Source organism: Maniola jurtina, chromosome 22, assembly GCF_905333055.1.
Source record: "Maniola jurtina chromosome 22, ilManJurt1.1, whole genome shotgun sequence".
NCBI lineage: Eukaryota > Metazoa > Arthropoda > Insecta > Lepidoptera > Nymphalidae > Maniola > Maniola jurtina.
The window spans coordinates 8815841-8840685 of NC_060050.1; the positions used below are offsets into that span (position 1 = coordinate 8815841).

The 24845-nt window shown below is 37.9% G+C and overlaps 1 protein-coding gene across 7 annotated transcripts in view; it reads left to right on the plus strand.

Moving 5' to 3' along the window:
- Positions 1–21126, plus strand: part of LOC123876988 (atrial natriuretic peptide receptor 1) — a 167112-nt gene extending 145986 nt beyond the window's left edge. For all 7 annotated transcript variants that reach the window (XM_045923460.1, XM_045923463.1, XM_045923457.1 and 4 more), the window contains 11 exons: positions 718–799; positions 6013–6136; positions 7245–7571; positions 8627–8786; positions 10494–10652; positions 11198–11363; positions 13067–13216; positions 13701–13893; positions 14436–14610; positions 18026–18216; positions 19428–21126. In XM_045923460.1, the coding sequence (XP_045779416.1) occupies positions 718–799; positions 6013–6136; positions 7245–7571; positions 8627–8786; positions 10494–10652; positions 11198–11363; positions 13067–13216; positions 13701–13893; positions 14436–14610; positions 18026–18216; positions 19428–20033 (2333 nt within the window). In that variant the 3' untranslated portion in view covers positions 20034–21126. The remainder of the gene's footprint in view (positions 1–717; positions 800–6012; positions 6137–7244; positions 7572–8626; positions 8787–10493; positions 10653–11197; positions 11364–13066; positions 13217–13700; positions 13894–14435; positions 14611–18025; positions 18217–19427) is intronic.
- The last annotated feature ends 3719 nt before the right edge of the window (positions 21127–24845 follow it).

The following is a 24845-nucleotide window of genomic DNA, read 5'->3' on the forward strand; positions in this document are numbered from 1 at the left end:
TTTTTTTCGGAGTCCTATTCAGTTCTAACATTTTTTTATTATGAACGTCGTTTTTTTTTCTAATTACCAGACAAGATATTACAATACTAAAATTCTTCATCCACATACAAATCTCTGTGTATGTATATCAGTCGATTGTACTTGTTATAACAATGTTGACCGAGTCCAACGGTTAACTTTGGTGGTCCTGATTTGGTCCTTAATTTTTCTGCCGTGTATTGGAGAGCATCGATACTTTACTTTGTCTAGATAAATCATATGCAGTAAAATCAGTGAGTCGAAGATATTATTATTCCAACAACACTCCCACCATATATTGTGTCTACCCACATTGAAAGGGGTACCTACCTAATGCCCCTCAGAAATAAGGATTACGAAGAAGAGAGATTTATTGAAGTATGAACCCAATAAAAAAATATTTCGAGAGATTATTATTAATGAGTTTCTCGTTAAGATAAGCACTGAGCACAAATCTTTGGAGGATTTTGAATGATCTCGCAAAGTAAACATGAGTTGTAAAGATATCCCTCTGGATCGGGGAATGTAATGATTTATTATATTCCAGCTTTCATGTTGTGGTAAAGAGAATCACGGTGATTATGTGTTTTAAAATAAGGTATCTTTGTCGGTCTGTCCGACTGGTTTTGGTTTGAAGATTTTATACATCTGTATTTGTAGCGGACGTTGGCTGTCTTGTAAATAAACGTTTTGTTTCAGCTCTGCCCGTGTACGCCATTTTGAGCATCGTGCTGAGTTCCGTTGTCGTCATCCTGGCTACCCTGTCAGTGTTCATTTACAGGTAGATACATATTATGTTATACTATTTTATTCTCCTACGGATCTCTTTATTTCTGATTTGATCACGTAGAAATACTCCAAGCATAGTTCTTTCCAACTCCCTCTGAGCTTTCTTAAGAACTGGGCCGCATAAGAAAGCTCAGAGTCACTCGAGTTGTTAGGACCCGGTCTCGGACATAGCTCAACGGGTTGCGAAGCTGAAGTGGCAATGGACATTGCACATAGTTCGAAAGTCTGATAGACGTTGGGGTCCCAAGTTGCTTAAATGGCGACCTCGCGCCGGAAAGCGCAGCGTTGGGAGACCCCCCCATCTAGGTCGTCGACATCAAGCCGCCGGATGCCGCTGGATTTAGGCGGCGCAAGACAGTGGTGTCTGGAAGACCCTACAAGAGATCTATGCCCAGCAGTGGACATCTATCGGTTCATAATGATGATGATGATGAGATCTTCTGTCAAATCCGAGATTCACGAGATTTTTAAAGTGAAAACTTATTTAGGCACTATGGGCGATTTTGAGATGGGTATAAGACTAAATACTTCAAGGTCGCATCACCGACATAGTTACTTTTTTTTATAAAAAATAATTTAGCCATGCTAATCATGACTAATACTCCCCTTTCCCCTCCAATTAAGCGTAAAGCTTGTGCCAGGAGTGGGTGCGACGATAGTGCAACGGGGTTTGAACCGCCGTCCTTTCGGAATTCAGTCCGCTTTTCAACCGTTGAGCTATCGAGGCTCTATTTTTATGTTAACTTTATGTTAGTAGTGTTCAGAGTGCGGATAGATGTAAAAACTAATCTAATGTTAATGGTTATTTTTTAGAAAATTGTGAAATATTAATTTTTGATACCTACCACAATTTAATTTGAAAACACAAATAAACTATTGTTATTCCGTCGGCAGTACCCACCAACTGCCAATTTTTATTTCGTATCTGTAAAATATTCAAGCGATACTTTTATCTTTTTTTGTATATACTTTATTGCAAAAACGTAAAAAACAAAATCTACCAATCAACCTTTGATCAAAAATGTATGAGTTTACCCAAAAGAAATCGAACAGAAGCGCGAGTATAAAGGTGGTTTTTCTAATTTTACTATTAAACCAGTCTAATTTACTGTTATAATATAAAATTTTAAAAGTTTATTAGTTACTAATTTTCATGCGTACAACTTACTTATCACTAGCTGAATTGATTGAGATTAAACTTTTACAGTCCGAAAAAATTTCTCACACTCGTATAATATCAGGCCAATTTTGATCAAAATACCTACACAAATAACACGACAAACTGTTCTGAATTTTATCCATACCATACAATGGGCATTAGGTTGTCCTACTATAAAATTAAAACGACGACCAGAAAACACTCTTAGAATTAATAATTAAATTGGAACTCTTGTTTTTATTCTGCCAAAAAATACCGGTCTATTATGTTCTATTCAATCTTAGAGTCGTGCGAATTGTTTTCAGTATCGTATATCAAGACAATAATATCTCATGACGAAAGTATACGTGAGAAGAGCACGAATTACTCCTAAAAGATGTATAGGAAACACGTTCAAGGAATTTGATATGCAGTGGAGATATTTTGTGGTTTATGCTTTATAAGGCTAATATCTCACTAGGACACCACCGGTCACGCCACCGTGGTGTCTTGAGCTATCAAATGAGCTATAAAAACACAGCAAAATACATGTGACGTTGAAGAGAACGACGCATCGGACATAACACCCCAATATGAAATGAAACCGGATATGATACTCCACCCACCGGATATGTCATTCCAATCACCAGATTTAACACCAAGCATCAACGTGAATCCAGTTGCCTCAAGAGCGATGCCGAACAAGTGTGGCTTCAGATCATTTTGAGAAGGGCTGATATAATTAGTCCAGGTAGCCCAAGACACCTGTCAGGGCATTAAGGAAGCTTGGCTTTGACTGTCAAGATGACATTGCAGAGCAGACACCAGGTAGAGGACATTCACCTCACACAACAGTGTGTACATGCGAATGACATCGTCACGCACGAGCAGTGTGTAGAAGGGGTGTTTCTGGTAGTGCCACTACCAAACGGGTTGCGCGACCAAGCAGACACCAGGTGACGTACTCTCCAAAGCACTGTATGCACTTTGTTGATATCGCAACTGGTTTTGCTGCCACTGGTGTCCTAGTGAGATAGTACCTTTATAGTCGTAACATATTTCTTCAAACGCAAGGAAAAATAGAGAAATACTTAGCAAAATTGTCACTGAGATCAATACCTATACAGCCTTATAGGTAAAACGTCGCAATCCCTTTGAGGGATTGTAAGAGAAGCCTCATATTGTTCATTGTATTTGTAGGTATTGTACAATAGTCAATATCGTAGAAACGCGTAAAAGTGGTTCCTTCCTTCGCGCGGAATTTTTCTTACTAAAGCACTAGCTGACGCCCGCGACTTCGTCCGCGTGGATTTAGGATCCCGCGGGAACTTTTTGGTTTTCCGGGATAAAAAGTAGCCTATGTGCTAATCCAGGATCTTATCTATCTCCATTCCGAATTTCAGCCAAATCCGTCCAGTAGTTTTTGTGTGAAGGAGTAACAAACATACACACACACACACACATACAAACTTTCGCCTTTATAATATTAAGTGTGAAGTGTGATTAGTGTGATGTGATACCGGCAGTGATGGGGCGCGGCGCGACTTGATAACAACTCAAACTAAGCTATATTTACTTTAGCATAAGTGGAAGGAATCTATGCAACGGCACAAGCCCAAGCGCGCCCAAGTGCGGCACGCGTCTTTCGGTGTTTTTTTTTTTTCAGTACAATAATTTCCATTCAGTCTATTTGCGTTGGCCTTTAGGCATCTTGTCCGCATAAACATTACGGCGCTCTCTTAATATTTAAATAACTCGATCATCCTAGCGATATTTCGTATGTGGAATTTGGCATATAACCTACCCATGTAGGTACCTACACAATTTATTTGACGTTACTATTAGAACAAGTAATTTCATTCTTAACTCTCAGGGTATAACAAAACAAGTGCGAAGCAAATGGTGTGTATCAGGGCACAAACGGCACTTCCAATGTATTGGTACATTTTGCCGGGCTCCGAGAAATACGCTTTATTTTATTAAAGCGACGCACCGATAACAAATGATTAGGGAATAGCCTGAAGCCAGCTGCTACGCTTATAACGATTCTTTGTCAGTGAATCGTAGACATTTTTTGAACGCACATTACGACCAACGGAACAATTATTATTTGGACGCATTGACAGTTGGTACATGACGAACTAAACGCATTTTGTCTAATTGGAAGCTTTGACCGTGGCTAGATATCATCCTTTCAGATTAAAAATGCTTAAAACTTAAAATTTTTGACCAATTCAAATTCAAAATTCAATTAGACTTTTATAAGTACTCTTGAATCGTCAAGAGCATCTACCAATCATTTATCAATGTGTCCTACCCATCATGGTAGGTATTTGGTGCAGAGGTGGACTCTCAAAAAAAGAAGTGTAGTGTGCCAACACCAGCTCCAAAAAGCGAGGTTAGACCTGTGGGACCTCTTAGATAAGGTTCCTAGTGTTATTTGTTCTCTTTCAAGTATGTCATTTGTCATTTAGTAAGAATTATTTGAAAATCATACCCGGGTTTGAAAAGGAATAGGTACAAGTCAAGGTACAAGTATAAACGATTCTAGGTAAAATCTTTCCTCATTTCTGGTATATATCCTGGAAATTCGCCAAAAGAGTATTCCTGGAAATGGGTTCAATTGGGTGAAAAATAGTTCCGCATCGATGAAATAAGAGGAATATATAAGGCGTCCATTAGACGATAGGCTTTTTTGAGTTTTACCACAATTAGGTAATGCTGTGACTGAAGAATACCTAACCAACGTGATGAGAAAATGTTTATATGAAAAAAATAGCTTAATAAAAACCCCCTCAATTCAAACCCCTATTTTATCCCCTTAGGGGCTGAATTTTCAAAAATCCTTTCTTACCATATGTCTACGTCATAACTCATAAGCTATCTGCATGGCAAACAGCCCGATCCGTCCAGTAGTTTGAGCTGCGCGTTGACAGATCAGTCAGTCGTCTTTTCCTTTTATATATTTAGATATCTCCAGACTTACTCGTACCTAGTATTAGATTTTGCACCTTGCCAAACTATGATATAATTAGAGCGTCAAAACACGATGCTATCAGAGCAAAATGGACCCAAAAGCAATTGATGAAAGCTGAAAATTCAGTACAACCTATCTTAACTTCGCAAGGTTCCCTATCGCGCTGGCTATAGATATAATTATATCTAACATGGGCGTCAAACCCAAGGCTTTACTTTAGGCTAGTACTTTAACTCTAAAGTATTTTCTATCAACGTTGGTAAATTATAAAACTTATACTAAGCCCACTGAATAATTCTCTATTGCATCAATCATTTAAATTCGATTGATTTTGAATTGACTATTCCAGAACTTATCGTGTATTGGTCGCCTAAGAGTATCACCGACAGCCTAATATCAGTAATATTCTTAACGAAAATGTATATGTCAAAGGTTTTCGACAGTATCTTTTACTTACAGACGAGCCAAGCGTAAATTGGAATACAGCCTTATTTACTGTAACACAACCTTTTTATATTAGCGTTATTTTATCAAATTACCTACCTTTAGTATACGCGGCGTTTATTGTATTTGTTAAGAGCAGATGAAATAATATAACCTTTATGAGAAAATGTATCACTATCTACTTTACTTGTACCTACTTTGTTCGAGCTAATCTCAGAAACTACTGTACGGATTTTCATACGGTTTTCACCAATAGAAAGAAGGATTAATCTAAGAAGGTAATCCATAATCCATACTTAATATTATAAATGCGAAAGTGTGTCTGTCTGTCTGTCTGCTACCTTTTCACGGCGCGGCCCAACAGTTTAACCGATTCTGACGAAATTTGGTACAGAGAGTTAGCTTATATCCCGGGGATGGACATATGCTTTTTATCTCGAAAAATCAAAGACATCCCGCGCTATTGTTATAAGGGCTCCGATTTATATGAAGTTTGGCACAAAGATTACTACTACATAATAATATGATAAAACTTTTTGGTCGCTCATTTAAAAAAAAAATGTTGTCTCACGTGCGTTTAGTTTTATTTCAGTCGCGCGTATAAATTACACGTACCTACTAAATTTTTTTTATTTGTCTCTGGCAGGCATTACAAACTAGAAGCTGAGATAGCTATGATGACCTGGAGAGTGGGCTGGAGCGATGTGCTGTTGCCTGGTGGACGTCTCCGTGGCAGCATGCATTCCTTGGCTCGAAGGTACAGCTCGGGGGTGAGTGGCTTGCTTGAAGGCTTCTGAAATCAAATGTGTTTAGGGAGAGGTACGGACTTCGTCTGTGTTGGTGTTAGCTGGCGGGTGTGTTCTGCCTTTTTGGAGTGTTTTTTGTTAAAACTGACTGGAAAGCGCTCTAAGGGGGTACCGTGCGTGTGTCGGCGAGCGCCGGCACAGACGGTGGTCCATACTTATATAGTTTAACTAACTTGTTTCAAATAACTACAAACTTGACATTGGCTAATCTTTGTAAAGCCAGACGAGAGAGAAAAAAAAGGTAGGGGTTCTTTAATGGGTATGAAATATGAATGCAATGTGTATACGCTGCGTAGTCTTAACGCAGGGGTAGTGTGCAGTGAACGATAAAGCGTAGAAATATTCCGTACGCGTAACAAAATCTCTACCTTGGCGTACTATAGCGTAACAAAATCTCTACCTTGGCGGGCGGTGCATATTATTTACCACTCTATCGCAGCAGTAGTATGCAGTGAACGATAAATAATAGATATATTACGTACGCTCCATTATAGCGTAACAAAATCTCTACCTTGGCGGGCGGTGCATATTATTTACCACTCCATCGCAGCGGTAGTATGCAGTGAACGATAAATAATAGATATATTCCGTACGGCCCATTATAGCGTAACAAAATCTCTGCTCTGGTAGGTGGTGCAATTTATTTACTCTACCGCACTCGCCTCCAATTTGATTGTAACTCAGTAACTGTCACTTTGATTCGGACAGTCATGGTAGCGGCCACTGTCTTAATAATATGACACACCGTCCAAACCAATAATTATTATAAACCTGTTCCGATTCACGCTAATTTAATTTGTTAAAGTGTAACAGACGTAAGACAGTGGGCTCTATTTTCGAATGTCATTTGAGAAACGCGGTTTCTATGCTTTGTCGTTTACTAGTAGCATGACGTTACGATGTGCATTTACCAATAAACTCGGCACACTATATTTGAATAGTATTCGACTTCGTTTCCAAGTTACATGAATGCGTTACGCTCATCCACATCAAGGGACTCCTTCCTTTATAAGCTAAAGAACGATCTCTGTGAACTATTACTTCAGTGAAGTTAAATAAGAAAACTTTTCAGACGGCATATTCCGATGAAGCTACATCCCTCGCAGGAGATCGTCAAGTATATGCACCTTGTGGGTTCTATAAAGGCTGCAGAGTCGCCATCAAGAAAGTCGATAAACAGAGGATAGACCTCACCAGACCCCTCCTTCTAGAACTCAAGAAGATGAAGGATTTGGAACATGATCACTTGACAAGGTTCTATGGAGCCTGTGTTGATCCTCCACATTGCTGTCTCTTAACGGAGTACTGCCCCAAGGGATCTCTTCAGGATATCCTGGAAAATGATACGATTAAGTTAGATTGGATGTTCAAAGTTAGCCTGATGCATGATATTGTGAAGGTAAGACGAGTTCGACCCTTTATCTAAATATATAAAAGGTGACTGACTGATGATCTACTCGTATCAACACACAGCTCAAACTACTGGACGAATCAGGCTGAAGTATAGCATGCAGATATCATGACTATGACGTAGACATTCACTAAGAAAGGATTTTTGAAAATTCAACCCCTAAGGGGGTAAAATAGGGGATTTGAAAGATGTGTATTTCACGCGAACGAAGTCGCGGGTATAAGATAGTTATTATTATTCTAGGTGATACCCGCGACTTCATCCGCGTGGATTTAGGTTTTAAAAAATTCAGAGGAAACTCTTTGGTTTTCCGGGAAAAATAGTGCCATATATTCGTACCCGGGATACAAGTTATCTCTGTACCGAATAGATGTAAATAGATGAGACTTCGTGCGCTTGGATTTAGGTGTTTAAAAAGCCAGTGGCAACTCTTTGATTTATCGGGCTAAAAGTGGTCTATGTCACTCTTCAGGTCTTTAGCTACTTGTACCTATCCATCCAATAAATCGCGTTAATCTGTTGTTCTGTTGCGACCTCATTGGAAGACAAACGAACACACTTTCGCAGTTTAGTAGTGTGTGTGTGTGTGTGTGTGTGTGTGTGTGTGTGTGTGTGTGTGTGTGTGTGTGTGTGTGTGTGTGTGTGTGTGTGTGTGTGTGTGTGTGTGTGTGTGTGTGTGTGTGTGTGTGTGTGTGTGTGTGTGTGTGTGTGTGTGTGTGTGTGTGTGTGTATGTTTGTTACTCCTTCACGCAAAAACTACTGGACGGATTTGGCTGAAATTCGGAATGGAGATAGATAATATCCTGGATTAGCACATAGGCTACTTTACTTTCCCGGAAAATAAAAGAGTTCCCACGGGATTTCGAAAAACCTAAATCCACGCGGACGAAGTCGCGGGCGTCAGCTAGTAAATAATATAATGTGATCTTATAAATTTCTTTGTATTTCTTGAAGATTTCTTCATCAAGGATTTTAATAAGTTATGCACAGTATACGTTTTCATTTGCGTCGGAACCTTGCTCATTCTACCGACTCTTCGCCAGGGAATGCATTATTTGCATAGCAGCGATATAAAGTCCCACGGGGCGCTGAAGTCTAGCAACTGCGTAGTGGATTCCCGCTTCGTGCTCAAGATAACCGACTTTGGCCTCAATGCTTTGAGGACTTCGGAGAAAGACGCAAGAGCTCATAGCTATTGGACTCGTAAGTTTTAGAATACACCTATTTAGCGTTTGATTATTCTTGGACGATACCTACTCGGTGTCAGACTCGCGATATGATACCCTACTTGGTATAGTTATCTGACTTTGATAATTGAAAGTACTAATTATTATTTGTTCATGAACACATTTCAATTTTTTTTTTTGTATAATGTAACCACAAATTCACGATTTTCGGATTTTTTCCTTTACTTGCACTATAAGACCTACCTACCTGCCAAACATGATTCTAGTTCAACAGAAAGTAGCCTGTAGGTTTCCTTGACAGACACGATAGACAGATAGACAACCAAGTGATCGTATAAGGATTCCGTTTTTCCTTTTGAGGTACGGAACCTTACCTTACGGTACTATACGGAACCTTAGGTAGGTATATGGCGGATATAGTGCGCCATATACCATGTGAAAAATGTTTCTTTTCAGTTTGGTTTTTCAGGGCAGTCGTGTTTTTTGATTAAGTACCTATGTCGTCTTTTACGTTTAGGGCGCATTTGCGCTATCGGGCCGGTATAATCACAAATTGGTACTATAAAATAAATCAATAATAAATAATAATCAATAATAAATAATAAATTATGAATTAGGTTAGCAACGATCTTTTTGTCAGCAGTGTCGCCTCGCATTTGAAAAATATTTCGAAGTGAACAGGTTTTTTATTCACAAAATGCAAAAATATATAGAGGTATTTAAATTACCGTTTTAATATGTTTTACTAATATTAGATATGCGGTTCTATTTTTAAATGTGATTGATAAAATAATGTGTGAGATATTTTCGTGTGATTATTATTCGCTAATCAATAATAATATTCGTGGGAATTTCATTCGAATTCATAATTAGTGTGAATCATTTAGTATAATAAAATTCACAAGATTATAATCTTAAGCTATCCTTGTTCTTGATAATCTTAGGAAATATATTCTGTTATAGCTGTAGTGCGCGACAGATTGAGATGGCAACCGGGATGGGGACCACCCGAATAGCCCCCGCGCTAACCCGCTGCGGGTGAGCGCGGGTGACGTGAGGTCCCCCCGCCTCTATACTCCGATTGCCATCTCAACCTGTCGCGTACTATAGGTATATTGGTAGGTAGATAGATAGATAGATAGAAACACTTTATTGCACACCAAAACACATGTAAAGGATCACAACACAGAAAGAAGAAAACAGAAAAAACAATTGTGTGCAAAGGCGGCCTTATTGCTTGGAGCAATCTCTACCAGGCAACTTTTAGGTAGGTATACATTACGGTATTCGCCAAAAAGCGCTAAAGCACAAAAACCTTACAATTGCGGGATTTTCTTATTTAAATAGTTACGATAAGAGAAGCGGTGATAGCGTGGGTAAAACTTTGGCCTCCCGTTCATAGGGTCCGGAATTCGATCCCGGACACACACCCTTAACTTTTTGGAGTTAGGTATACCTACTTATGTCTTGTAAGCAATAATGAAATTCATAAGCTAACTTCACAAACATTTACGAATATTGTGGAGAACTCTCAGGCATGCAGGTTTCCTCACGAAGTTTTCCTTCACCGTTAAAGCAAGTGATTTTTAAATGCAAAACGCACATAACTCCGAAAATTCAGCCCAGAATCGAACCGTTGACTTCCCGAATGCGAGGCGGACGTCTTAACCACTAGGCTATCACGGCATTTCAGCAAAGGAATTTACCAATGGTTTTGCCTTAGGTATGTTGTGGACGGCACCAGAGCTTCTACGCATGGCGGAACCACCCCATGAAGGGACTCAGAAGGGCGACGTATACTCCTTCGGCATCGTCATGCACGAGATCGTCAATAGGCAGGGTGCTTTCTGGCTTGGACCTGGGATTGAGCTATCGCCAAAAGGTTAGTGTAATATTTAAAAAAAAAAACGGTCAAATTTTCTCGCTTTTGTGTACAACACTGCGAGTTAATGATGAACAGCACCATCTACATGTGATTTAAGTAAACTAATTATTTGATCGTTAACACATTTTTCATGATTGCTTAGTATTTTCTTAAAAACTACTACATTCCTTCGAATTTGTCTATGTGTCACTATTTCGGTACTTCAAATCCCATGGAAACTCTTTGATTTTCCGGCATAAAAACTAACCTTTGTCCATATCTAAACTATCTCTGTGATAAATTTCGGCACAGACAGACAAAAAGACAGTTAGAAAGACAGGAAGACAGACGAACACACACTTTCGCATTTATAATATTACTATGGATATATGGATATTAACTTCAATACCGAAAATTAGGGCTGACTTATACTTACATATAAAAGTCCCTAAATAAAAAATAAAAAAATGCTCGAGAGCGTTATTTCTATCAACCTTGAACGAGGCGGTCTGTGGTTTTTTTTTAATGAAACAGGACCTGATTAAATGTAAATCTTGTAACAGAAATCATAGACGCAGTGATCGGCAGCTGCTTACGTCCAAACACCACCTACAACCGATCCTGCGAAGCTGATGACGCGGCAGAGCTGATGCGGCGATGCTGGGCCGAGGATCCAACTGAAAGACCTGACTTCGGACATCTCAAAGGCGCTATACGCCGCCTCAATAAGTAATATTTATGTACATATTAAGCTTCATAATAATTGGATTTGTTTTTTATTGACTATAAGTTAGAGGACCCAACACTGCAAAATATCATCGCGCAATTTTTCACACAGAATTCTGTGACTAGTGCTGAGATCTATAGAGCGCACTTTGACTTTGCTCAGACTTAAGACACAGTTAAAACAAGACACCGTTATACGGCTGGTATAAATCTGTCTCGTTTTAACTGAAACTTAAGTCTAAGCAAAGTCAAAGTGTGGTCTATAGATTTCAACCTAAATATGGAAAGCCGTCCGCGCGTTTTTGTAGCGAGTTCATGCGCATAGTAACAATAGCGCGGTGATTCAGTGCGGGCTCACCCTTAGCCCTTGACTACGATTAAATCTCGCATCTAGAAGTAGGTATGTGACATTGCGATCTAAGTATAATGTTCTTCTGACTGTATTTCGCCACAGCGTAGCGGAGGCCAACCTGCACAAAGATTAGCTATTTGTGCAGAAGATAATATTATAGTGTACAATTCGGGTTCTGGCTGAAAACCAGAGCTGTATGTTCTTGTGTATGTGCAAGTCATATCTACAGCATGTATGCTGAGTTGGGACCTTTTTTTCGGGTTGTGCCACACAGACTAAATACAAAAAAAATATAATTCCTCAAAAAATTGCGATATAAAATAATTGCGGTTATTTTCCGCAGTGCGGGTCAGACCTTGGGCCTTATACTGTTCTATCTAGTAAAGATGTTTGATTCAAAATGTTGATAATAGATCATAGTACAATTAATGTTTGTTATTTTGACCATTGAAATATTTATTGCTTTGTTGCCAGACAAAACGAGAATCGGTAGGTAATAAATACAAGTCTAATAAAAATTAACGATCGATCCAATAAAGCTTTCAAAGAATTAAGATCGTCATCTTAATTAACAAAGTTTAGGAAAGGAAACAAATACAGCGATTTATCATAGACTCACAAAATCCAGCCATCATTAATAATAATAATATTTTAGAAGATTTTGCTTGTGTTTTCGTTTAATCTTAGGGATGTTGCCAACTAATCAAATCCTTCTTCTTATCAATAAACGTCAAAACGCGCGGTAGTACAGTTATAGTAATGGGCTGCCATTTTTTGAAAAATGCTCGAATGTGTCAAAAATACGTAAACCCTTCGCCAATATACAGACTACAAGGATATTGGCGTCTTCACTTACTTATTAAAATACTTTTGCCGCGACTTCGTCTGTGTTGGTGTTAGCTGGCGAGCGTGCTCTGTCTCTCGTCTGTGTTTTGTTAAAACTGGCTGGAAAGCGCTCTAAGGGGGTGCCGTGCGTGTGTCGGCGAGCGCCGGCACAGACGGGGTCCATACTTGTATAGTTTCCTTAACTTGTTACAAATAACTACAAACTTGACATTGGCTAATCTTTGTAAAGCCAGACGAGAGAAAAAAAAATACTTTTGCCGAGCTTTGTCTATCTGGAGTTTTATAATATCTTTGAAAATAGTGAAACGTGACGTCATAAATGCGAATAGAATGAAGTAGAATACCATAGAATCCTTGGGGAGCAAAATTTCACTTTGGCCCCATATGACACAAATAATATACATATCAAAAATTGCGTAACCGCCAGGTAAAAACACTGTCATAAAAATTATGAAAATATCTCTAGTATATTTTTGAGGATGCGCTAATGTTTCATTATCTCTTTCAGAACTCAAGAAAGTAGCAATATATTAGATAACCTGCTTTCCCGTATGGAGCAATATGCTAATAATTTAGAGTCATTAGTTAGTGAACGCACTCAGGATTACCTAGAGGAAAAGAAGAAGTGTGAGGAATTATTGTATCAACTATTACCAAAGTGAGTACGATTAATACCTTGGCTCCTCGTTATAAAATTCACATTACAGTTACTACTGTTTTTATAAATAAATAAATATGTGTGTGTGTGTGTGTGCGTGTGTGTGTGTGTGTGTGTGTGTGCGCGCGCGCGTGTGTGCATGATGCCTGCGGCTGCATCCGTGTAAGTTTAGGTTTTAAAATTCCCTGTAGGTCTGGTATATAGATATTTATGGTTTTGTATGTATGTTGGTGCTGATGCAAGCTGTTTCTGTACCAAATGAAATCATGCCCGATACAATTAAGGTTTTTAGAAATTCCGTGGAAACTCTTTGATTTACAAAATCTGAAGAAGCCCTTTTTTCCAAAAGAAGGCTCTAACCTCTTTGTGTTACTGATAAGTTACGTTGTTTGAATTTTTTTTTATTATGGTTTTTATTCGGTTTTTCCACAATTAACATGTTTGCTGTAAACTTGTGCATTTATATTGGTTCTTCTTTGTTTAGGTCTGTAGCATCTCAACTAATAAACGGTCAGTCAGTAGTGGCCGAAACGTTTGAATCAGTCACCATCTATTTCTCTGATATCGTTGGATTCACTGCTCTCTCTGCGACCTCCACTCCGATGCAAGTGGTCGATTTACTCAACGATTTGTATACTTGCTTCGATTCTATTGTTGAAAACTACGATGTTTACAAGGTAATACGATTGCAATACTTTACAATTTAAGACTGTTTTAACTTTATTGTTTAAATCTATTGTTAAAAGTAAAATTAGTATTGATGAAGTTTACTAAAATTTGAATTTTCATCTTAGTTAATTCGTTTTTGACTTGTTCCCTGCAGTTTTTTGAATTTGTTGTATTTTATAGCCTCTATCAGATACAATAATCATTTTTTTTAATACAATTTTCATTTACCTAACGATTTTTCTGTGTGCCCTTTGGGCTTTCTCCAAATTCTACTCTTCTTTTTTTGTTGCTTGTATTGTCCATACCTCAGGATGGTATTTCAATTATACCATAGAAACCCTCTGTTTTCTCTGGCTAAAATATAAGAAAAGGAGAAAAATTGCTTTCTGAAAAAAAAGGTTTATCAATATCATTTCTGCTGTTTAGGCACTATTAAGTATTTTGTAACTGAGCCATAAGAATATAACAGACAATTTAGACATGCAGTCACACTTTTCCATTTATAAGATGATTATGAAATATTTTAACTCATCTACCTATTCCTATACAGGTGGAAACAATAGGCGACGCATACATGGTAGTCTCAGGCTTACCAGAGCGCAATGGCACACGGCACGCTTGTGAAGTGGCACGCATGGCACTGGCACTGTTGGATGCGGTACGTCGGTTCAAGATCAGACACAGGCCGCATGATCAGCTGAAGCTACGGATTGGGTTACATTCAGGTAAGAATTGTTTTGAATTCTTCAATATTGTGCAGGCATACAATGTTGGTACGTATCTGGTTGATAATTTACATTGTCAGACGAAAGTAAGTAGGTAAGTTTTTTTTTTTTTTCCTTACCATAAAGCTCCATTATATAATGGTAGCTTTATTCCTACTACGATCTGCCTATGGGCTAATAAGTAATTTTATTCTAGCTTAAACTTCTACTTATGAATAATTTCTAAATCTAATTTCAGTCCAATAACTGTCCTTAGTTTATTCTAATATGCTTACAGTCCACTATGTTATTGTGACCTAAAGTAAGTAAGTGAGTAAGATCTCTTTATTAAACACAAATATATAAGTACATGAAATGTAATATAAAAATTACAGAAAATTTACTAAGTAAGCCTCGATAGCTCAACGGTTGAGGAGCGGAATAAATTCCGAAAGGTTGGCGGTTCAAACCCCACCCGTCGCACTATTGTCGTACCCACTCCTGGCACAAGCTTTACGCTTAATTGGAGGGGAAAGGGGAGTATTAGTCGTGCTTAACATGGCTTGCTTAATATTCTTTTTAAAAAAAATAGGGTGAAAAGGGCCTATCTCTTTCAGGCTATATGATAAGGACAGATTGCAAGGTATGAGGTTGGAGTAACGTGCAAATAGAACCAAAGAGAAAAGAGAAGTGCCTACCTATACGGTACCTCTTCTCGGTAGGAACGGCATTCCGAACCAGTGGTAGATTATTTTGACGATTCAAAAGCACTTGAAAAAGTTTAATTGAATAAAAATATTTTGAATTTGAATTTGAATATAATAAATAAGTACGTACACTCGAATGTTGAAAATTCTACTATAAGGAACAGTTTAATAAAGCTCACATGTCTATGTTTTATTGTGAGCCGAATCAGAGATCAGCGTCTAGTCTGTGTAATGTGCGAAGATCTTAAACTTTAAACACGATACAAAATTCAAGGCCCAAACCACTTTAAGTCACATTATCTTAATACAAATATGTGCCTTTGGGAAACTTGAGTAACTCCTTTTAAGACTTAGGAGATCTCTTACATAAAGATGTTTTCGACTTTCCATTTATTTATTACCTACTTTCGTTTGGATAATTGACGCGGTAGGGAATTGAGTGTGGGTGTATTAGAAATAGCGTTAAAAGCTTATTTTCTTACTTTTCGAGTTCTTTTTAACCCCCGACCCAAAAAGAGGGGTGTTATAAGTTTGACGTGTGTATCTGTGTATCGTCTGTGCCATGGTAGCTCCTAAACTAATGAACCGATTTTAATTTAGTTTTTTTTGTTTGAAAGGTGGCTTGATCGAGAGTGTTTTAGCTATAATCCAAGAAAATCGGTTCAGCCGTTTGAAAGTTATTAACTCTTTTCAAGTTACTGTAACCTTCACTTGTCGGGGGTGTTATAAATTTTTAATTTACACTTGTATTGTACCTTGAAGTTAATGGCTTGGGTTTTTTATTGGATAGGAAGTAATCTCCGAAACTATTCGTGAAGTTTTGCATGCAGATAGCTATTATGACGGATACGTTATATGTTTTAAAAGAAAGTAGGAATAAGATGTAAGATAAAATTATCTGGGCGCGTTTGGAACCCTCGTCGCTTTAGTTTTAAGTTACGTAATTAATTATCACCACTAAATCGTACAAATTTAACAATTGCGACCATCAAAAGGAGTACAATTGTACCTATTTTGAATAAATGATTTTGACTTTGACTTTGACTATCACCAAGCGAGTATTTTTTCGCAACTAAGTAGATAACGCATTTTATATTGATTTACTTTACTAACTGATGAGCCGTGCTGGCATACACGCCGTGAACGTGAATAATATATTAGCCAGTCTTCGTCGAGTTTTAACCATACATTTTTTATAAGCCTTAAGCTCTTCAAGGATATGCGAGATTTTATGTCTCTCCACTGCCGTATACAGATATCGAACGTTGTAACTTGTAACGTAACGTACGTTATTTTATAGAAGCTGAAAGTTTCTCTGTGTATTGTCTCCAACACAGGAACGATTAGCGACTATGAAGTTTGGATGATGGTGGCTTTAGGGGACAACAGGTAATAAAGTTGTACAAAATCTTATGCCAAATAAACTCTAATTTTGTAAATTTTCTTCGGAATAGTACTGGGAATCACGTCATGCATTGCCAGACACTTAGGATCGTGGCATCCCCCTGCCAGACACCCTTAATCTTTAAGGGTGTTTGGCAATACGTAGAAAAACTTTCAGCTATTATAAAATATTGATGGTCTCTCTCTCTCTGTCTTTGTATAATAACTTCAGAGTAAAATGTAACTTTTTTGTTGTTGTTTTCTATTGTATTTACCATCTGTTTGGTAAGAAAACGCGCTAGACAAGGAAATACGCACTTTTATATACCCCGAAAATGATGCCAATATTTCTAGAAAGAGTTGTAACAAAAATTATTCCAATTTCCAACCACTTGGAGCTTAAAATATTCTGACAAATTCGAAAAAAGTAATATCACAAATTGAACAAAGAAAGACGCCTACGAAAAGTCCTCTAAAAGAGTGAAGAATAAAAAAAAGTATTAGGTAAAAGGTTTTAGTTCATAAATAAAACATCGAGAGACGGCAACCACAACGTTATTGCAACAGGCCCTTTGTGGCGAAGAAATTTTCATCTAAATAACAATCAAGTGTAAATTTTGCAGGATGTAAGTAATTATATTGGCTCAGGACGAAGCTCGTTTGCTCAGAATAAACAAGTCATGTTTTTTAAGCCTTGTATTTGCGACCGGCCTAGCTTCGACCAAATACTATTACTTAGGGTTAGACTATTAAATAGGTCAGATTTTATTATTAGTTACAAACAAGATTCGAACAGTGGGTCTCCACGTGATTTATCTGCCCTACTCTCAGTAATTTCGTAGTGTGAAGCCGGAGCCCACTTAGAACATTCCTCATCACTAGTTTGACCTAGGCATAGTAATTAGTCTTAAGAGGGCTTTCTCCGTCACTCGTTTCATACAATCGTAGTTCCAATTTCATTTGAATATTAAGCAACCAAAGTCCATGAAATTTTGCAGACATATTCTAGAAAGTCTATGTCTGTGGTTTTCCAGATTTCTGTTAAAATATTCGGTTTCAAAGTTACGCGGTCTTAAAAATTTTCATACAAATCTTTGAGCCCCTGTAATTTTAAAACTATATATTTTTAGAAAAATCTAAAACACCACAGACACAGATATTAGTTTCTAGAATATGTCTGCAAAATTTCATGGACTTTGGTTGCTCAATATTCAAATTAAATTGGAACTACGATTGTATGTAACGAGTGACGGAGAGAGCCCTGTTAACCACTAGGCTTAGAGTTTAGACTACAATTTTATTGTAAGTACATACATATTTAATTCATTTGATTGTACTTTATGCAGGCCCCTGTGTGGCTGGAGTGGTCGGGCTGAAAATGCCGCGGTACTGTCTGTTTGGGGACACAGTCAACACAGCTTCCAGAATGGAATCCAATGGAGAAGCTCTGAAGATCCACGTTTCTCCAACGACGAAGGCTTTGCTGGAAAGCTTCGGAACATTCCGGCTTGAATGTCGAGGGGAAGTTGCAATGAAGGTGCGTAACGTTTCTCCAGATCAAATATTTGGGGCATGAGGTGAGGGCACGCCCGCACAGCATCTGCGTTATCCCGCACCGTGTTAGCGCGCGGGGGGGGGGGGGGGGGCGCTGTGCCCGTTTACCATCTCGACCTTTTTTTTTTTACGTTGGGAAATGCTTTTACGCATCCCACCCGGAAGCAGCGTAGAAGCCACGCTGCTTCCGGGACCTGGGACTCACTGGCAGCCCAGAATACCCACTAAACTCCACCGGAGCCGTCTGCGTCATGATGAGGCGACACAGGAACGCAGTTGTCCGTACTGTAGTCAAATACGGAGGTGACATTATAGGTACTAGCTCAGTATAAGGAAAGACAGTAGTCAGTAATCCCACGCCTTTGATCTCGTGATAAACAACCACGAATACCCTTCAAATATAGGACCCTAACTACGTAGGTCAGTCAGGGTCGCTACCCCATCCCATATTGACCCCACAATTGCTCTGTCTAGACGGCTTCGGCAACCTCTGTATATAATATTCCTTACTCTGTGGCACTAGTGTCTGCACAAGCACAGAGTACTCTCTATTCGCTCACTTATTGTCCGATTGGACAGCAATCTGATACGACCAGAGAGAGATCAGGTTAAGAACCAGTAGCTTAACACTCTCACCGAGACAGGGAACTGTATCATCACCAACTTCCCAAACTTCAACAGCTACAGAGAATTTCTTAGTAGTAGAAACCGATAATGTTTAAGGCTCCACTTGAGAATTCATCTCGGTCTTTCATAATCCACAGTCGAATGAACTAGCTACTAAACTAATGAAGCAGTCAATTAAAGGCTTACTATAAAGGGTATGACGCTAATCGTCGTTAATTGTTTAAATAACCGAATCTATGATCAAACAAACCAAATGATTGTGATATTCAATCAATTACTAAATCTTGTAATTTGTTGAACAATCGCTTTTGACACCCAATTAAGTCTATTTAACGATTATATTTGGCAAACTCCCCAACTATTCAATCAATATGCTTTTGGAAATTATTATTAGCTGGTTATAGATGAATCACATCATGAAACAGTCAAATAAGGAGGTGCCACTAGTTGGTACAACTATAGAACAAAAAGGGGTAGATTCTTCCTGCATCAATAGTTCTACATCAATCGTTAGAAAATACATTTTGATTTTTTATTTTAAGTTTTGTAATTATTTTTTTGTTTTAGGGCAAAGGAGTTCTAGTCACGTATTGGTTATTAGGGGAAATAATAGACCCAAATGCGCCTAAAGAGAAAGCTCCACTAGTAAAATTACAGAGTCAGTCAAAAGACAGCGGTTCGTTATCACACCTAACCCCGTTCAGACAACGAATGGATCATGGATCACGATCATCCAGCAGACGTGGATCAGGAGTGTTGTTACAAAGACAACCTGATGTAACGAAATTGGACAAAGAAATCCAACCTATGTTGCAACACATTAAGATGCAAAGGCAACACTCAGATCCAACAGAGCCTGTGACAAACGGAATAATAGACAGCGAAGAATTTGACAAAGTCAGCCTTTCCAACTCTATATCCTTAAACGTTAACTCTCTGAACCATAACAATGTGATCCAGTCCGGGCAACCCAAAGTCAAACTTAAGGATTGCCAGATGAACTCCATAGGGAATCACAAAGCGAATAAGATGGGTAATAATAATTGGATACCTAAGTTACCGACGGCAAGTTCCTTTGACAACGGCTCTAGGAAAGTAAGTGAGTGTCTCAAAGACTATTGTAGTGTACCCTTATTGTCTAAAGCTGATAAACCAAATGATTCAAATGTTTAAATTATTAGATGGAATGTGTACTCAGTGAAAACATCTAAGTTTTGCTAGCTGGTCTTCAAGTAGTTTTATCTTCATGCGAATGTGTAGATGTAACGTCGAGCAATATTTCTATTAGTACTTATCCGCTGGAACTTGTGATCAATCTATCTGTAATCTGTCGATACGTACGTCACTTAGCAACGTTGTTATTTGTCGAAGATTGTCTGGTGTTAAGTATCTTATCCATGGATTGTACATAGTATGACCTTTTCTGACAAATATCAATGTTGCTAAGTAACTTATCGACAGATTCCAGGTTGATTTTATAATTTCGACTGTTTATGAAGCTCGAAGTCTAGTATGTACCGGAGCACAGAGAAGTCGTAAAAAAGTAGAAATTTATCGCCGAACAGATATCTTGCGAAACATCAGTGTAGTAGTTTGCGTTGTTGATTTGAATAGATATTTATTTGCTTAATTAGCGTTTCAATTTAAATTACGTTGCATTGAATGCTAGAAGCGTATTTATTGAGTATTGTTTGTATGAATGAGTAACTAGCTGAAATCGTCATTACGCGGCTGTCCTGTGTAAAGAACAGCAGATACCATTTCTATCAGTATATTTAGAATTCTGTGTATCTGGGGGAGCCAGCTTTCAGCAAACAATACTCTACAAACAGCTTGCAGTAGCATAATAATAGTTATAATGTGTAATAGTATGTCTAGGTAAATAACTTATTCTTCTAAACCTGACTTTTGATGAAAATAAGAATTGAAAAGGGGCTATTTACACATAAAATTAGAATATTTTTCATCTGGCCTATTTAACTTTTTACAAGCTCTTTGGTTTTTTTTTTGATAAGCAGTTTTATGATTCTCACCTTCCTTTTGTAATATACACCAGAAATAGCTTTCGAGGATATTGAAAAAAATACTTAATTAAGTAATGTTGCTAAATGTTGTATTTGAAGATAAGTAGTATTGAGCTCACTATTATAGTTATTATTTTTCTCGTTGTATTAATCATAGTACAATTCTTACAAAATAATATGATATCCATACTAATATTATAAAATCGAAAGTGTGTCTGTCTGTCTATCTGCTACCTTTTCACGGCCCCACAGTTTAATCGATTCTGACGAAAGGTACAGAGTTAGTTTATATCCCGGAGACGGACATAGGCTACTTTTTATCCCGGAAAATCAAACAGTTCCCGCGGGATTCCTAAAGACCCATCTGGTTAACCGATTTGTATAAAATTTGGTACCGAGGTAGCTTGCGTCCCTGTAATTGACATGGGTAACTTTTTATCCCGGAAAATCAAAGAGTTCCTGAGATTAAAAAAAAAACCTATATCCACGCGGACGAAGTCGGGGGCATCATCTAGTAATATTATAAATGACAGAAAGTAATCAAAGTTACATTATTTATTAGTCGTTAACAGGGCTCTCTCCGTCACTTACTCCATACAATCGTAGTCCCAATTTCATTTGAATATTAAGCAACCAAAGTCCATGAAATTTTGCAGACATATTCTAGAAACTAATATCTATTGCCTGTGGTGTTTTAGATTTTTCCAAAAATATGTAGTTTTAAAATTACAGGGGCTCAAAGATTTGTATGTGAATTTTTAAGACCGCGTAACTTTGAAACCGAATATTTTAACAGAAATCTGGAAAACCACAGGCATAGATATTTGTTTCTAGAATATATCTGCAAAATTTCATGGACTTTAGTTGCTTAATATTCAAATGAAATTGGAACTACGATTGTATGGAGCGAGTGACGGAGAGAGCCCTGTTAAGATTTATTTTAACTATTTATTAATTATTTATATCCTAAGTGATGAGAATAGACTGTAAATAATATAATTTTAGCAATTGTATATATAATAGTATTATTATTGCGTTAATTTTACAATTATCGTGATCTTAGCGAATGGTGTATCTAAATGTGTTTTCTGTTAAGTAAATGAATGTAAAACATGAAATTTAATGTTAAAAATTTGAACAGTAAATAAAATGAGTGAGACTTTATTCTAGTGTTTTAATAGAAACCTAAAATTGAAAATAGAAACTTATCGACATGCCCTACATCATATTCTTTTTTTTTTCTCTCGTCTGGCTTTACACAGATTAGCCGATGCCAGGTTTGTAGTTATTTACAAGTTAAGGAAATTATAAGTATGGACTTCGTCTGTTCCGGCGCTCGCTGACATACGCTCGGCGCCCCTTTGGAGCGCTTTGCAGTCAGTTCCACCACCAAAAACACCAGTAAAACACAAAAACCGCCCACTTTTAACAAAAAACACTCCAACAAGGCACCGCACGCGCGTCAGCAAACGCCAACACAGACGAAGTCATCATAATCTTTGCAAAGGTATTTTTTAGGGGTCCATACCCGAACGGTGCCAACGGGACCTCTTACTAAGACTTAGCTGTCTGTCAGCGGGCTGCATCTCGTGAACCGTAATAGGTAGAGAGTTTTTACAGCATGTGTATTGTGTATCTATTGCTGCTATAACAACAAACAATGAAAATCTCAAAATAACCGCCATGATAATTTAAAAAATTGTGTTATTTCTTGTGCAATGGTACGGAACCCTTCGTATGCGAGATATAGATAAAATTGAGGTTTAATCCATACTAATACTATAAATGCGAAAGTGTATCTGTCTGTCTGTCTGTCTGTCTGCTACCTTTTCACGGCCCAACAGTGTAACCGATTCTGACGAAAGGTACAGGGTTAGCTTATATACCGGGGACGGGCATAAGCTACTTTTTATCCCGGAAAATCAAAGAGTTCCCACGGGATTCCCAAAAACCCATCCGCTTAACTGATTTGTATGAAAGGTACCGAGGTAGCTTGCGTCCCTGTAATTGACATAGACAACTTTTTATCTCGGAAAATCAATCAGTTCTCATGGGATCTAAAAACCTAAATCCACGCGGACGAAGTCGCGGGCATCCTTCAGTACTATATATTATGTATACGATAATAATTTAAGTGTCGGTTTCGACCAACACTTAATATTTTCCTATACTAAGTCGTTGCATAAAGGTTCTGTTTATCGAAGTTAAAATCAATTTATGTAGGCACGTTGCAAGTTGCTCGTCACCGGAAATTGTCTACGGAAGCAGTGTGGCGTCGCAACGATTTTGAGGTTATTGGAAATTGCAGTTAATACTAGCTGACATGCCCCAGCTTTGCTTGAGTGGACTGTTTCAAAATCAGCCAGGAGATGGAATTTTCAAAAATTCTGAACTGACGTATTTATATAGGTAGGTACCTAGTAGATAGGTCTTCATTTATGCCCAAAAGCCGAAATAATAATTTTTTTAGATGTAACTTGGAAACTTTGGGCACGGTAATATTATGTATAATATTACCGTGCTTTGGGTCTTTCATGTAAATTTTAATCCCCTATTAACCTCTTTAGGGGTGGAATTTCGCGCCTACGTCATGCAATTATTAAGTGATTCGAGAATTCGTTCCCGAACACACACCTCTAACTTTTCGGAGTTATGGCAATTAGATAAATAGGTACCCTATCACTTGCTTTAACGGTGAAGGAAAACATCGTGAGGAAACCTACATGTCCGAGAGTGCTCCATAATTTTCTCTAAGGTGTATGTGTGTGTGTGTGTGTGTGAAGTCTGCCAACCCGCACTTGAGCAGCGTGGTGGACTATGGCTAAACCCTTTTTCATTCTGAGGGGAGACCCGTGCTCAGTAGTGAGCCGGCGATTGGTTGTTGATGATGGTGATGATGACGTCATAAAAGGAACGTACTGCAGTGATCTGTGCGTTGATAGATCAGCCAGTCAGTCAGGACAAACCTTTTTATATGTAAGAAGAAGATAATTATATTATTATTATTATTACGTTAATGTACGTAAGAGTGTACGTAATAATGTACGTAATGTACGTAATAATAATAATAATATTATTATTATTACCTAAATACGAGCTTATTTAAGAGGGTTCATACCCTTTGTGTCATTTTGAGAATCATAAGCAATTTTGAGAATTTAAGTAAATGCAGGGATCAACAAAATATAAGGGGTCAAAATTGGTCAAAAATCGCAAAATGTATATTACAATATAATTTCATTGATACCATGATCATCGAATTCCATTTAATTAATGCTGATGGTTTGCGGTTTGGTCTCATTTAATTGAATTTACAAACCAAACAGAGTTAAATGTATTTCATTTATGTATTCAGTTTTTATTTTCCGCATTATGAAAGCTCTGGTTTAAAAGGACTGCAATTCGATTCGCGAATATTGGATTTTAGATGTGCTGACAGGACATGTTAGTTTTTTTTTGCCATTTTTACTTGTGCTATAAGAGCTACCTTCCTGCCTGATTCTAGGTGTACGGGAAGTACCCAATAGGTTTTCTTGGCAGACACGACGGACGGACACACGGACGGACGGACGAACGGACAGACAGACAGACAACAAAGTGATCCAATAAGGGTTCCGTTTTTCCTTTTGAGGAACAGAACCCTAAAAAGCGCGTAGCATCAGGAATAGCGAAAAAAATACATCATTAAAAGTTTTTATGTTCCGCTCTGTTCCGCTGTAAAGAATTGAGATCGCTTTAAAGTATCACAATGGCGAGGAGTAGTTCTACGGAGTAATGCAGAAATGCAAAAGAAAGAATATAACCCGGCAAAGTTCGCGACTGTGTTATTTATTATTTCCTAAGTTTTTACTCGTAAATCAAAAGTGAATTTATTAAAATTTTAAATTGAATTAGGAACGCGTGGTCTAGTTGAGCGGGCGTATATCAAGCGATGACGCTGGTTAAGCAACGTTGACCACGG